General features: G+C 38.3%; 1 protein-coding gene across 4 annotated transcripts; it reads right to left on the bottom strand.

The window, feature by feature from the left end:
* On the bottom strand, nucleotides 1-13,831 carry LOC110844759 (pituitary homeobox 1). 4 transcript variants are annotated; one of them, XM_022091040.2, is made up of 7 exons: nucleotides 12,175-13,825; nucleotides 2,808-3,130; nucleotides 2,694-2,713; nucleotides 2,528-2,614; nucleotides 2,187-2,425; nucleotides 1,922-2,090; nucleotides 1-837 (listed from the first exon to the last, which is right to left on the bottom strand). In XM_022091040.2, the coding sequence occupies exons 1-7, from the start codon at nucleotides 12,518-12,520 to the stop codon at nucleotides 564-566; spliced, it is 1,458 nt and encodes a 485-aa protein (XP_021946732.2). In that variant the 5' UTR covers nucleotides 12,521-13,825; the 3' UTR covers nucleotides 1-563. The 4 variants fall into 4 exon arrangements, with proteins under 4 accessions (XP_021946732.2, XP_021946733.2, XP_035703916.1 ...); XM_022091041.2 differs by having other exon boundaries at nucleotides 2,528-2,611; nucleotides 12,175-13,823; XM_035848023.1 differs by lacking the exon at nucleotides 12,175-13,825 and adding an exon at nucleotides 3,345-3,766.
* Between the last annotated feature and the right edge of the window lie 788 nt (nucleotides 13,832-14,619).

The following is a 14,619-nucleotide window of genomic DNA, read 5'->3' as shown; positions in this document are numbered from 1 at the left end:
ATTCAAAGGGACAAATAAGTAAGTATATTACCAAAAATGCATCATAATCTGTCACAACTATCAACTATGTATAAATGACCGTCTTATGTGATACAGTTAATACCTAAATATTAATTCAAAAATTAATAATACTGCCATCTAATTAAGTACATATTAATTGTTGCGTCTACATACATAGATAGTTAAAACTTTTCTTCTTTAAACGCTTTAAGTGACCTTTTCTTTATACTGATAGAATATTTATACAAAAAATTCCTAATTTGAGATCGGAATCATAATTTTTTTACAAAATATTTTACATTCCTTCACTGAACAAATTCCTCAGTCAGCCACATTTTCGCATCGCACACAGACATTTTAGCATAATTAAGTAATATTCAAAGCTAGTATTATCTCATCATAACCCAATAATAATAATGCATACGTAAAACATAACGATTTACAACGACGACAAATTCATCCCATTGCCACTCACATTCACATAAAAATTTAAGTAATATTCCATAAAAATTGTATTTGATGACTAAAATGAATTCAACAACTTTCTTTGGTTTGACTTGTGTTTAAAATTTCGCCGTTGCGTTTTTGTTTGACCCGTTGTTGTTGCCACTTGCTCCATTGCCACCCCCTCCATTTTTGGCTATTCTGTGGTTGAGATTGTTTCCCGAAGAAACCAGAGAGGAGAGAATGTTGGTCGAGCTTTCCGTCGCTTGCTGAGAGTCGCTGATTGGGAGAGATGACAACGCATTCCCACTGGGGGTGGGGCTCGCTCCGGAATTGTCGTTCGTCGTAGATGACAATGAGAGCCCAGAGTTGGGTTGACTACTACTTGGCATTCTGTAACAACAATCATTATCGAATACATGTAATACTTTACAATCATCACTAACAAATAAATTACGTTGATGCGTTGGGGGCAGGGTGCATAAACTTTTTTGTTGTCCGTGGTTTCTCCTAAGGGGGTGATGCCAGGATGAAAATTTTTATTCAAAAATTAAAAGTTGGGGAATTGCATGCAATTTTGCTTTGAATTTGGGTGGTTTCCATGGCAAAAGTGCATGCAATTCCCCAACTTTTAATTTTTGAATAAAAATTTTCATCCTAGCATCACCCCCTTAGGAGAAACCACGGACAACAAAAAAGTTTATGCACCCTGGTTGGGGGCAACGAGAGACTTTATGCCCAAAGTGAAAGGTGAGTTTTCTCCCACACTTAGGAGAGGAGGTTGTGTACTATCAAACTCTCTCATCTCGATGTCCTTTAGATATTTTATAGTGTCACATGAATGAACAACAACCATGAAATGGTTTGACTCCATGGCCAAATTTGCGCCCGCCACACCCACTCAAAGGTGCCCAAAAACGCTTTCACTCCAGCTTTCACTTATTAAAATCCACGCCAAAAATCCAATTTTACTCCGATTTTGAAATTTCTTTCACCATTATACTCCCAGATAGTTGTTTTCTTATATCCAACATCAAAATCAACCTGTTCGATGATTATTTGGCAGGAATAATTTTCGTTGTTGATTACTACAATAATGCTCATTCAGAATTTTAAATTTCAAAAATACTGAAAAATTCCAAAAGTTGAGTTTGATGTTGGATACAAGAGAACAACTATCTGGAAGTATAATGGTGAAAGAAATTTCAAAATCGGAGTAAAATTGGATTTTTGGCGTGGATTTGAATGAGTGAAAGCTGGAGTGAAAGCGTTTTTTGGGCACCTTTGAGTGGGTGTGGCGGGCGCAAATTTGGCCATGGCATCGAACCACTTCAGGGTTCTTGTTCATTCATTGGACACAATAATATATCAAAAGCACATCGAGATCCGTGAGTTGATAGTACACAAACACAACCTCCCCTCCTGAGAAGGAAGGATGCAAACGAAACGTTTCATTTTGATTAATTACCTGACTTACCCGCAATAGTAACCGCCCTGATAATAATTGTTGGCAGAATTATTCCCAATTAATTGATTTGTATTGTTTCCCCAGGGGAACAAACTCCCAGTGCCGATTGACTTTCCTGCCGCGGATCCTCCAGACTTGGTCCAGTTGCTGTAACCCTGATAGTAGATGCTGGAAGACGCTGCCACCGCGGCGTGTCAAAGAAATTAAAAATTTATAAAATTAATAAAAACTACAATTATGTACGTTGAATTGGTGATTAAATATTTATAATTACCTGCCACCGCGGCGCTGACCGCCTCGTCGGGACTCACCACGGTCGATGCTGGGACATGATGTTGATGATACATGTTGTACGTTTGGAAGGGAAAGTGGGCTGAGGCTTGGTGATGGTGGTGAGGGTGCATCAGACTGGATTTAAAATCAAGGGCATTCGCAGCAACAGCCGCACAGGCCGCGGCGCCAAGTGCCGCCGCATTCATGGCGTTGCGTTCTCGTTTCCTCCATTTCGCACGTCTAATTAATTAATAATTTTGGACTTGCATCATTTATACAGTGGGCATCTTTACATAACATGACGTGCCCTCACATTATGCAAATATATACGTATGTACATACCTGTTTTTAAACCACACTCTGACTCTTGCTTCCGTTAGATTAGTCCACATGGCAATCTCTTCTCTGGTACTCATATCGGGATACCTGCTTGCAAAATCAGAGAAAATTAAAGTAAAATGGTCCCTCTACTAATACGACACATTTTTAGAAGCAATTATGTCCTGACCTGTTTCTCGCGAATGTTGCCTACAAATACGCAAACAAAGAATGTGATTAATCAAGTTTGCTCGTTAAAGAATAAATAAATAATTAAGATTGTCAAGTGATAATAAAGATGTACCTCGAGCTCTTGTAACTGCTGACTAGTGAAGTGAGTCCTTTGTCTCCGTTGGCGTTTCAACTTTTTCTTGCTGTCCTCAGAACTTTCTTCCAACTCTTGGCTTGGACTGGGCTCATTGTTGGTGTCGTCCAGTAGAGAGTCCTTCAGCCCATTTCCGGAAGTACCGCGCGGATCCGAACCGCTAGCTGGAGGACTTGGACAGCTTGAGCTCGTCGGTGGGGGCGATGTTGCAGATTGATTGAGTAAACTTAGACTTGTCAATGAAGGGTGATGATGATGATGAGGTTGCTGTTGTTGGGGGCCTATCGAACCCAATAGGGAGTCTAAAATTATTAACAATAAATTGTGAGAAATGAAGCGATAGATAAAAAATCGCAATTGATTAGGATCATATCACATGAGACGCTTTCAATATTTCAAAGCTATTGTCACCGAAAGGCGTATGTATGATACAGTGAGTAAATACAAAATTATAGATACATACATAGATACACATATAGCATACATAAATTTACATGTATAAATATAACGTGTTACCACAAGCAAAACTCCCCATTTCCTTATGCGTAAAGAAAAAAAGTAGACAGCGTGTAGCCTGGACCACTTTAGAAAACATGTGTTTTCTTAACTGCCATGTCAGATGTGAAGAAATAAATGACTTTTCCACCTGCTATGTCCACGCTCAACTAATTTACTGCAAGATTTAGTTTGACTGAGAAGAACCATTATTTAACGACACTGGCAATTGACTCTTCTGCTCTTGGCATCAATGAATACACACCCAAATAGAAAAATACTAGCAGTTGTTGGGACAATGATCATTTGAAGGGTGCTTATAGAGTTAAACCCAAAGTTCTAACAGTTTTATCTCTGTTTAGCTTTTTAAATTGTGGGATTATCTGGATTACTTGGCCAAGTCAGTTCAATTTCTAAATACCATGCAGGCAATATGCAATATATTTACGCTCATTTTTAGCCCGAACCAGGGCTTATGTAATTGTCATGTCCGTCTGTCTGTCTGTCTGTCTGTCTGTCTGTCTGTCTGTCTGTCTGTCCGTCTGTCTTTCGATAACTCTCGAACAAGTTGACCGATTGACTTGAAATTTTTACCATATGCATATTGGACAAAGTTAGGAAGCGAGTTCGAAGATGGGTGACATTGGTCCAGTGGTTGACCGGTGGGGGTCATCGGAGTGGGTGGGGTATTATGCACCAAAATTTCAAAATCGTCATAGAAAGCTCAAATTTGGTACAAAGGTTGCTAATGGCTTCCAATGAAAGAATATGAAGTGAAATTGGAAAATTTGTCAACCGGAGGTACCCGAGGGGGTGACCCATACCGATTTTCCAAAATCATCCAATCGAGCTGAAATTTGGTATAGAGGCTGCTAATGGCCCGTAATGGAAGAATATGAAGTGAAATTGGTAAAATTTTCATCTAGAGGGACCCTATGGAGTGACCCCCACCGATTTTCAGAAATTAACATAGAAAGCTGAAATTTGGACCAGAAGTCGATACTGCTTTTTCACGAAATAACATGAAGTTAAATATGAACAAAAATTAACCAGGGGGGCTATGGAGACGACCTCCACTAGGAAGTAGTCAAGGGAAGGGATAGTAAATATTTTTAGAATTTGGAGCCTAGTAATACGAAGGATTGATGGAAGAATTAGTGCAAAATAGTAGCACATAATTTCATAGAAAACTACTGACAAACATGGGTTTACTAATCATTCCTGGTTCGGGCTAAGCAAAGCTGTACTGATAGGTTTATTCTCATGTTACTTCCCTGACATAAATACACATAATACATTTACCCACATATGTATATGCATGGAATCTGTCGAATACCCGGGTTATCGAAAAGAATATTTAAGCTAATCGACGCATATCCTTCACTTTCAAAAGTAGCATTGGAACTCTTCACTGCAAACAAGCAAAAAAAGCTAAGGCAAAATGGGGTGCGAGAGAGAAAGTGGTTTTCCTCTCATAGTGTCATTCCTCTGGGAAATATCACCCTTTGGGTGGCACGTTTCAGCACACGTCGTCGCTCAGAGAAAACATGTGATGAACATTCACTCGTGAGGAGGACGATGTTCATTCGTTTTAAATCTTTTATCTGAATCAAAACACAGACGCAACAATGACAACAGTTGACAGTGGTGGTAGGACAATGACAACTTTTACTGAAAACGTATGCTTTAGATTTGTAGTTGTAGGGGTGGTGTGCGATTGTCATCAGTTTGGCTAATTCTTTTGCATGCGTTAAAAATATCTATGTTGGTCCCTGTGGTCTCAATATCCTATTCCCATCGATATAATAATTTTATAGTAAAGTGTTTTAAAAAAGCAATTAAAGTAAAACATGTAGCTAAATAATTACGGAAGTAATGATGAAAGATACTTTCCCCGTAGGACTCACTTTTTTAATCGGTTGGTCACCAATACGTGTTTGTAATAGTTAAATAATTTTGACACTCCTTAATATTTTATTATGCCATCAAACTAAAAAAAACATTTATCCCTTCGAAATCGGAACATTATCTGGGAAACAATCATCCATGCGGCAAATCTAGCAGTCGGTTATACTGCCTGCTCTCCCATGAGGAGCTATGCAATGACAATATTTTATATATATTTTACCCCATTGATCGATACTTATTGATGCAAGGAAAGAAAATATTCGCTACATATTGTACACACATTCGCTACCAATTTTTCTTAAATTTATTTCAGGCGGAGTTCTTCCTTAAAAGTGAGCACGAATTTTATTACGCTCAAAAGTTGCATGAAAGGATATCTTGGTCTCTATTATTCCTTCCCACCCATCACCCACCCTCAAATCGAACTCCTCGTCGTCTCGGATGTTGAGGAAGATGATAATTTTTTGTGCATTTTCCGTCTGCTTGGTTAGGATTTGAGGAATTACGAGGGATTTGGTGTGCCGTGCCCTGTAAAACAGGGCAGAGAGGAGAAGAGAAGAAGGGTGGCCTATGAATGAGAATGAATGAACAAACACAAAAACAATTTATTTCCCCTTACACCCCAACATCGCATCCGATAGATAAGCCTATTATTCTAATTCTCTAATAAGATGAGTGAGAATTCGGCGTTGTTCGGTTCGGTCCAGTTGGCTGGATATCAAAATAAGTACAGATCGGAAAATGAATGAATACACACAACACGACAATCATTACAATTTTGACAGCAACAGGCGGCCCCACATCACACATAACACGCCTAAATAACCAAACTGCCCATTACCAAACTATTACCCGGTCCATTCATCTCCATTCAGGGTGCAATGGATCATTCTTTCTCTCATTTCTTCACTGCACAGCGGCGGATGCAATATTGGATCCCACCAACCGAGATGAGATCGATGTGATATTCATACAAGTACTTTCTTTTCCTTCCTTCTCTGGTTTCCTAAACTGCTTATGCGTACTCCTCACTCACTATGTAAGTATTACTAGTGAGTGCATTCAGTAGTACATAGCTAATAAACACAGCAAAAGTCTCAATCACTTCTGCCGGGCAATAAGATGGATTCATCATCAAGCAATACATGTACATAAGGGTGAAAATTGTGCTCGACAAATTTCACCAAAGTTCTTCTGCGTTCTCTATCACTGTGCGGAGGGTAAAGTAAAAGTATGTTTTTATTCCTCATTTTCCCTGAATTGACATGGCTCAGATTCGTTAATAAATTAAGCTGTTCATTGTGCAGAGACATTGCATATTTATCCTCATTTACCGAAAAAGACATTTGCATTCAAATAAAATAAATCGTTCAATTTCATTTGCTTAGAGTTTAATTACGCCAATAAACCAACACGTATATACGTATATGCCAAACATTAAGAAGGCTTACAGTTACATACTGCTGGTGATACTTATAATCTCGTAACGAAAGTCCAAAAGGAGTTTTTGGTGAAATTTCGCAATTCTCAATGTGCCCCATCTCTTGCTTAACCTCACGAAGGTGCAATTGTAATGCATTTGAGTATGTGGCATGTAGTGGTCGTACATCGCGACGAGTTTAATTTATTGCACACGATTGGTTATATTCATGAAATTAAGAAAATTTTCAATTCGTCTTTAGTGAAAATCCTGAAACAGTACCATCCCACTTTTCTGATAGACAGGTTATTTTAGTTAACTTGACAGTGAAATGAGAGGAAACGATTTTAACACGAAATTGACCATTCTTATTATTACTGGACCCGCACTTGAGATTTACATAGATGACATTGACCAGATGACAGCATCTACATACGAGTAGATGGAATATTTAAGGTTGGCAAATAAGCAGTGAAATGAACAAGGAAGAAAGAGAGAGCCCAACCCAAGTAGTGTGGCCATATGGTTCCTCATTTGTCTATTCATGAGAAATTCAGTTTAATCTATCTATCAGTGTGAAAATGCATTATTTGAGTGGCATGAAATTACAACAAAAACCAGTACAGAGTAATAATTATGAAGACAGAAAAGACCAAAAATAGGAAATGCAGGACATCGTAGCATACGTATATCTTATTAGCGGAATCAAACAAGTCTCATTTTTTAGCAGACCTCCCATCCTCATCTGCATCATAAAAGGACCTGCACAATAATACAAGCCGACCGAACGGGAACGGAAATAAATCATCCAACAAAACGATGATGGACTTTTAAATCACAACGTTGGGTGGGGATGGTGTCAATGTCAATATTTGTACGTATGCTTCCTACTGCTCCTGCTATCCACCATTCGCAGTAATAGTTGTGGTAGATCCTTTTGTTCGGAATAAAACGCAACATTTGTTAGCCTACTGGGACTTGCGGTGCTTTCCCTTTGTTTTTTTTTTTGATGGGACATATTTTAATTGTCACAGAGTGGAATACAAATAACGTTGTTTGCATTAAATTAGATGAATGGACAATTGGAATATTAAAACACGGATTTGTTTAAACAATCCATTCAACTCAGTTTGGTGACTGATTTGATACACTATATTAATGTCAACAGATTCTAATCTTTGATGAGACCAACGAGCTGCCAAATACATATGTACATATTTCTGTGTAATTTTAGTAATCCCATTTTCAATACCGCCTAGTTATCTATGGATTTTGTGGTTATCGAAATTCACCTGCAAGAGTTTGAAATTATCAATTTGCCCCTCAACAATTACTCAAGTCTTGATTTCTTTAGACAAAGACACAAAAAAGTATGAATCCATACGTTAATAACAGAAAATTACATTAAGAAACTACTTACTATATGTACATTACATATCTACATCTCTGGGTGCATCAATTGTTCTCATACAGGTAAAATCTACATCGAGATACAAACTCGCTGGATTTTAAGTTTGAGCAAATGATAACCAAAATTCATTCAAGAAAATATATTTTCGAAATGCTGTTGAGTTATAATGAAGGAGCCTTCTTGTCGTCCCCTCTTTCGTCCCCTCCTCCTTTGCACTTTCTCCTTTCTTATGTCTCGTGCATCAATTTAGTCGTTCCTCCCGTGCTGTGTCTGTCGTAAAATCGTATCGGAAAATGGGGGATTAAGCTCGGTTGAATAATCGAGAAAGGACCCTCCACCCGGGTTTTATTATTATAATTTATATTTATTTATTTTACCCACGCCACACAGCAGCACCAACAAAAGAGCCGACACCACCAAACCAAACCCATCGTCGTACAGCCGACAGTGTTTGTTGAAACCTACGCCTTACATATTTCGCCCTTCTCCTTTCTCTTCTCTCACTCAATTCATGGTCTGCGTGCTGTTGGCCAAATCCCAGCCAAAAGAGCAGTTTATGTAACGAGAAGGGCGCATGGAGTAAATTCTGAGCATCTTTCTCCCGTTAAATAAACTTAAACACAAAATCAGTATTTTGATTAGAATTCGATCTCCAATCTACAAGTGGGTGTCCATAATTACAATTTGATCCGGCATTAAGCTCAGTGGAAATAAACTCTAAAGTTCGATTCCTGTGTAAAGTAATACAACTATCTTTCTACGAACTGCGTATGTATGTATAACATGCTGCCCCAAAAACTTATCTGCGGAACCTCGCTCGGTACAACGAAGGGATGGATAATCTTGCTTTCTTCTTTCCACATTGTGTGATGCTCATCTCCCTTTTTGTAGCGGTGATGATATGCGTGACGTATGTGTATGCTCAATATGTAATAATAGTCACTAATAAGTTCTGGTGATACAATTAGGGAGATCAGATTAGATAAAATAATGTTGACGATTCGCTTATAAAAGATTAGTCTTGCTTAAATATTCTCTTTCATGCCAACTCGAATTGCACGAAAACTTATGATATGTAAATAATTGGAGCGTTTTGTTCATGTATTTTGTCAAATGCTCAATATGTGCACGTTTTAAGGGCGTAACTTGAGCAAAGGAAAGAATTGCTGTTTAAGATAGTTTAGTTTAAAACTTAAAACATGACACTTACGGTTGGAATATCTGAAAGACTTGGAGTACGCCAGACAAAGATATTCGTGTTGGATAAGTTTTGTACGAGTACGACAAATGTTATCCTCACGAAAGGGGTTGAAGGGTTCATCTCAAAATAATAAATTTTGACTTAAAGCGTGAAAGGGATTCTCCAAGAAAACTCAAAAATCTCACGCACTTTTGCTGGCACTTGACACCACCAGATCGTACGCATATCCAAATCTGATCACTTATGAATGCACATTGTATCCTTCTTTATGCATCCATGACTAAATAAGTATGAAACTGCTGCAAGCTTGTTCATCCATAATAAATACATGCTGTTCTCACTAAATGAGATGAGAAAATTTGGTGGTGAGAGAGAGAGAGTTGTAAAGGTCAGCTACTGAGACCCATGTTTTACACCCGAATTTGAGTCTGGCTATTAACCTATCCTTCATCTCAAGTACCATGTTATCCAGCCACCCATTCCAAGTGAACCCCAAGTGCACTTGACTCTTTGGGTAAATATGTACTGGACATTATACTGGTGGGAGCACTGTCACGTCCACCACTTTGTCTTGCCCAAATGCCCACCATCACCAATAACCAAACCAACAAAAGTGGACACTGACATATTGTGTAACATTTTCTAAGTGAGTTCTACACGGACCCTTTATTTGCTTCCGACTGAGCTTCGTCTCAAGTAAATGATCCAAAAACTCCGCACCTGTTCAAGTTGTGTATGTCATGGTCATGGAGAAATATGGTAACCACGATTTCTGCTGTTGAAAAATGCATGAGAAATGTATGTGCAACCCTTCAAACTTCTGGTAATGCGATTTACACCTGTTTTAACAAATATACATCTCATTGACGAGTGCATTCCTTCTATTTCACATGTTAATGATGCTTTGGTTGATTTTGGCAGTGGTGGTAAAGCATCAATTTATTTTCGGCACCCATTGGTTATGGTAAACGAGGAATAAACCACTCGAAGAATAAGATCTATGCATGAAGCCTGAAACCACTTTCACTGGGGTAATATGATAATCTTCAGGAAATGGAGTCGAAAATATGATAATCTGGTAAAGCCCTAAACAGCACTACTGAATTAATGCATCAACTTTAATTAGCAGCGTGTACATTTTCCCTCGTGTCAGACATTTCAAAGAATTAAAAGAATTCTTCCGTTCGGACATTGTAAGCAACGTGCGTATTTCTATTTTCATGGGTCGTGTACATCTAAAGTTCAATACTTATGGTTAGTTCCTATTCATGTTGCATCAACCGTTTGTTTGAGGTGTCATAAATAACAGGCAAAGGTCAACTTCTCTCCGATTAATCAAATCACGATCTATGTATTGATGGTAATATTATATGACTTCACTGTGAGTAATAAAACGAAAATGGCTGCTTTATCTAGCATTCTCTGTCTCTCGCTCGCATGTATTCATTGCATATGCGACTGAACTGAAGGAATACTTTATTTTATTGTGAGGCAGATAAGATATGCAGCAAAAATTTACACTACTGGTCGCAATCAGGACCGATATCAATCACTCCAGGCCCCTTGTGTCAATTTTGGTGGACACCAAAGGTAAAAAGCTAAAGTACCGACACGGTCTGGATGTGTCGACAGCACAGCTTCTCTTATTTCCAAATTTCCAGTTCCAACACCAAGTTTACACACAATGACATAAATTTCCCCGTATCTTATCTGACATGCTGTTGACTATTTGTTTTCGGCATGTTTAAAAGGAAAGTTGGTGTTGAACATGTGTTTCAAGTAGCCGACTTTTGGCAGACACTTGCAATTGCGCTTATCGAAATGGGATATTAATTGTATTGATATTGAGGAACATTCAGGAAAAATGGCACGAATATAGTTTCATTTATTCATTATAAATAATAACTCATGGTAAACATATAACCAGTTTCATTATTAGAACTTTTAAGACCAATTTAAACACTTTTGATACTTAAAAGTTAATGGACCGTTGTGAAAACATTTAACTATAGAAAAAATCTAGTTTGCATCTATTACACTAATCCTGACATTTGATCACTTCCGAACAATCTGATTGCTTGCTCCATTCTATACGAAAACAGAGTAGTACTAATTTGATCTAATTTGTCGAGTTATTCAGCACATGAGCACCGATAACCCAGACATCTACCAATAATAAAAACACGTTATGATCAGCACTATGTTGATCCAAATGAGTTGGATAACGTTCAAGTAAGGTAGCAGAAACATGTGTAAATCTCATTTTTGTGTTATCAGCCTTGTGCTGTTTTATTTGGATTGCTTTTATTTGGATTACTTTATTGCCTAATCTTTCTCCGACGCATAGGTTTGAGTTTTCTTTTATTGCTCCACTGTCAATTGTTCAGCTTATAATCAGCCGCTTTACACAGGATTAAAACTTGTGTGTAAGCAATTGTGGCAAATAAGCTCACCTTTGCATCATCCATTCCATAACGGTTAAATACAGTTTAAATGGTGAGTTCTACTATATATTCATGCTTCATAAACGAACAACAAACTTACATGAATAAAATTAATGATTATACAAGAGCTTTACCATGATCTGATAAGTAGGAACAAAATTATACAAGTACTGCAATTGATCGGATTATTGGATATTTTTTACTAAAACTTCAAGTACAAAAATAAATACGGAAGAAATTAAAACTTTCAGATATGTGAACGATTAGATGATAATGCTGATGACGATGCTCTTGAACTTGAACTTGCATTTGTCTTTTCTAAAAATGCAGCGCTTTTTTAACGCATATGAGACCAAGCATTGGGCAAAGATTTGCTAATTGCATGCAAGCTAAAAATTTGATAAAGCTCGTAAAGCAGCAGTGAAAGAAGGGCAACTTTCACTTTTTAGGGAGAAATCTCAACTAACCCCGTCCATTCCCTGCTGCGGCTGCAGCCATCGCAGCAATCAAGTTGGGTGTGCCGTGTTTCTTGTGAAAAGGATTGGCATCGGGATAGCATCCCGTATCGAAATCGCTCAAAAGTTCGGGATTTCGATTGGGATTAGAGTATCCATCAAGATGATATGAACTTCCATGATGGTGATGATGCTGGTGGTGTGGAGTTGGATTAACGCCAACGCCAGAAAAAATTTTCTCATAATTATAATACGAGTCGGATGATAAGTTCCCCGCAACTTGCTGCGCCCCATGCATGCTCTGGTTGGCATTGTTTATTGTCTGAGTATTATATTTCGCCCCGTATTGTGAATGCATTGTTGTTGTCCTTAAATTTTGCAGAGGAGAAATCTTGAAGAGTGTAATTGACTAAATTGTGTGTAAGCAGTAAAGACAGGTTTTTAAATCTGCATATTTTATTTTTAAATGGGTTGAGAATTATATAGTTTCAATGTCAATGTCAAATAACTTTCACCTCACACAAATATGTCTAGCACAGTGCACTTTGCATTCAATTCAGTCAGCAGTAGTGGTGACTACTTTCATTCCCAAAATCCCAGAGAAAATCACTTAAGCCCTCGGAATAAAGATAGGATTTGCTGCATTTACTTGGCTATCTTTCGCTTATTTTAGTATTTTTAGTTTTGTTTAGTCATTCACTCACTTGCAGCTTCGGTACACATGATGTGGAACGGGTGAAAGTCAAACGGTATGAAAATGTGGTTTTACAAGTTTGAGTTATTATTGTCGTAAATTTATTACAGGTGCGAGAGCTCCTGATGCCCGTGGACTTAAAGGAATTAACGACTTAACGGTGGGTGACGATCCGTTCCACTGCGCCCAATTGCACCACCAGCAGCAGCACAATGTGTAATCATCCCACTTTGTCCCACTCTGCGGAACACTTTGCGTGTGTGTGCACTGGAATTTTTCACAAAGTCCAAATTTATTTTATTAACTCTCTGGAATTTTTATTGAGCCTCTTGGTGGAGTCTATTTTAGGTGTGGTTGTTTTGGCTTGTGTGTTATGCGCACTGAACAAAGCAAAGTGAGGGCTTCTTCTTGGTTCTGGTTGGCGTTGCCTGGGTTGGCGTTACTTGGTTGGCGAAGTAGTAAAGTAAATTAGGAAATGAGTCCTTGCTTCGGATGGATTTCGGTTGTGTGTGTGTGTCTTCTTGGTCTTGGTGAGTTTCGGAGGAAGGAGTGATCAGGAGTGTCAAATCAAAATCACGACAAAAACAGTATTGACTGAGTTTGCTGTACTTTACTTTAGTTGAGTAGCCTAATCTCCTTTAACTCCATCCATCCATGCTCATGCTGCCAAACCGATATCAGCATTGCACACACCGCACCATCCATCCATATAATAATAGGACTTACACAGCAGCAGTAGGCAACAACATTGCATAGTTTGGTTTGTCGAATAGCATTGAATTTCTGGTATAAATTTACTCATCCTTCCTCTCAGGGTGATAGGACGAACGGAATAAATAACCGAGTTTGTGAAAGTTACACTGGCCTGCCTGCCCCGGCTTGGAAAGTACATTTCTCTAAGTAACTAAGTGCTGTGGAGGCTGAGGAAGAGAGAGATTCGGTCGATTCGAGATCCGGTTTGGTTGCTAAGGGTGGGGTTTCGAACCAGGGTGGGTTGGATGGGGAAAAAGGAACTACGTCCGATTGGGCTCCCGAAACCCAGAGTTGGAGGGCGGACACAGACGTGGAAATTGGAACGCCTTTTTAAAGATTTCTCCCCCAACTCGGCGAATGGTTAATTTTCAATTTAATGCTCAAACACCAGTTACAAATACAAAATAACTGAAAGTCTTTCTAATTCTCCGATTTGCACTTTGTGCATCGGGTAATCACTCATGAAGACAATTGTACTTTTTTTACATGAATTACTTGTACTTACATATGCAACCTCATAGCTTGCACTATTAATACTCGTGACTTTATTGCCTTAAAATTTTCACATTGTACATCAACCTGTTTACAAATAATTATTTACGAAGATGCAGTGTGAAGAGAGCCAGCACGCATCAGATATACATACATAATATGCAACTTTGCGTGTGTAGCAAGTATTCCAAGAAAAGTTTTGTATCTTTCAAGATTCTTGGACATTGTTTGTAATTTCACGATCTGTATTGAACCTACAACTTCCAAAAACTTTCTCGTACACATATAAACGCTGCCTAGATTCATATGTATATATGCATACACATACTACGTATTTACTGAATTTACTGTACTTTTATAAGCAATGGAGAATCCACACACACTGCACATTTGTAACAAAACCAACGGTTCGCATACTCAATATTTACCAAAGCAGGGTTTAAGAAGCTAATTGATTTTATGCACTATTTTTTAGAAAACACTTTCCACGAGCTTGTAACGCAAACTATTGAGTTGAA

The sequence above is a fragment of the Folsomia candida genome, unplaced genomic scaffold (genome assembly GCF_002217175.1).
Source record: "Folsomia candida strain VU population unplaced genomic scaffold, ASM221717v1 Fcan01_Sc002, whole genome shotgun sequence".
Lineage (NCBI taxonomy): Eukaryota > Metazoa > Arthropoda > Collembola > Entomobryomorpha > Isotomidae > Folsomia > Folsomia candida.
The sequence above is the reverse complement of the archived record's forward strand: the minus strand, read 5'-3'. Positions and strand labels throughout refer to the sequence as shown.

Coding starts and splice junctions, on each gene's coding strand:
- LOC110844759 (XM_022091040.2), bottom strand. CDS start 12,520: ATGCATTCACAATACGGGGCGAAATATAATACTCAGACAATAAACAAT. Junction 2,714..2,807: donor AGCAGTTACAAGAGCTCGAG/GTACATCTTTAT, acceptor GCGTATTTGTAG/GCAACATTCGCGAGAAACAG. Junction 2,615..2,693: donor GCAACATTCGCGAGAAACAG/GTCAGGACATAA, acceptor TGATTTTGCAAG/CAGGTATCCCGATATGAGTA.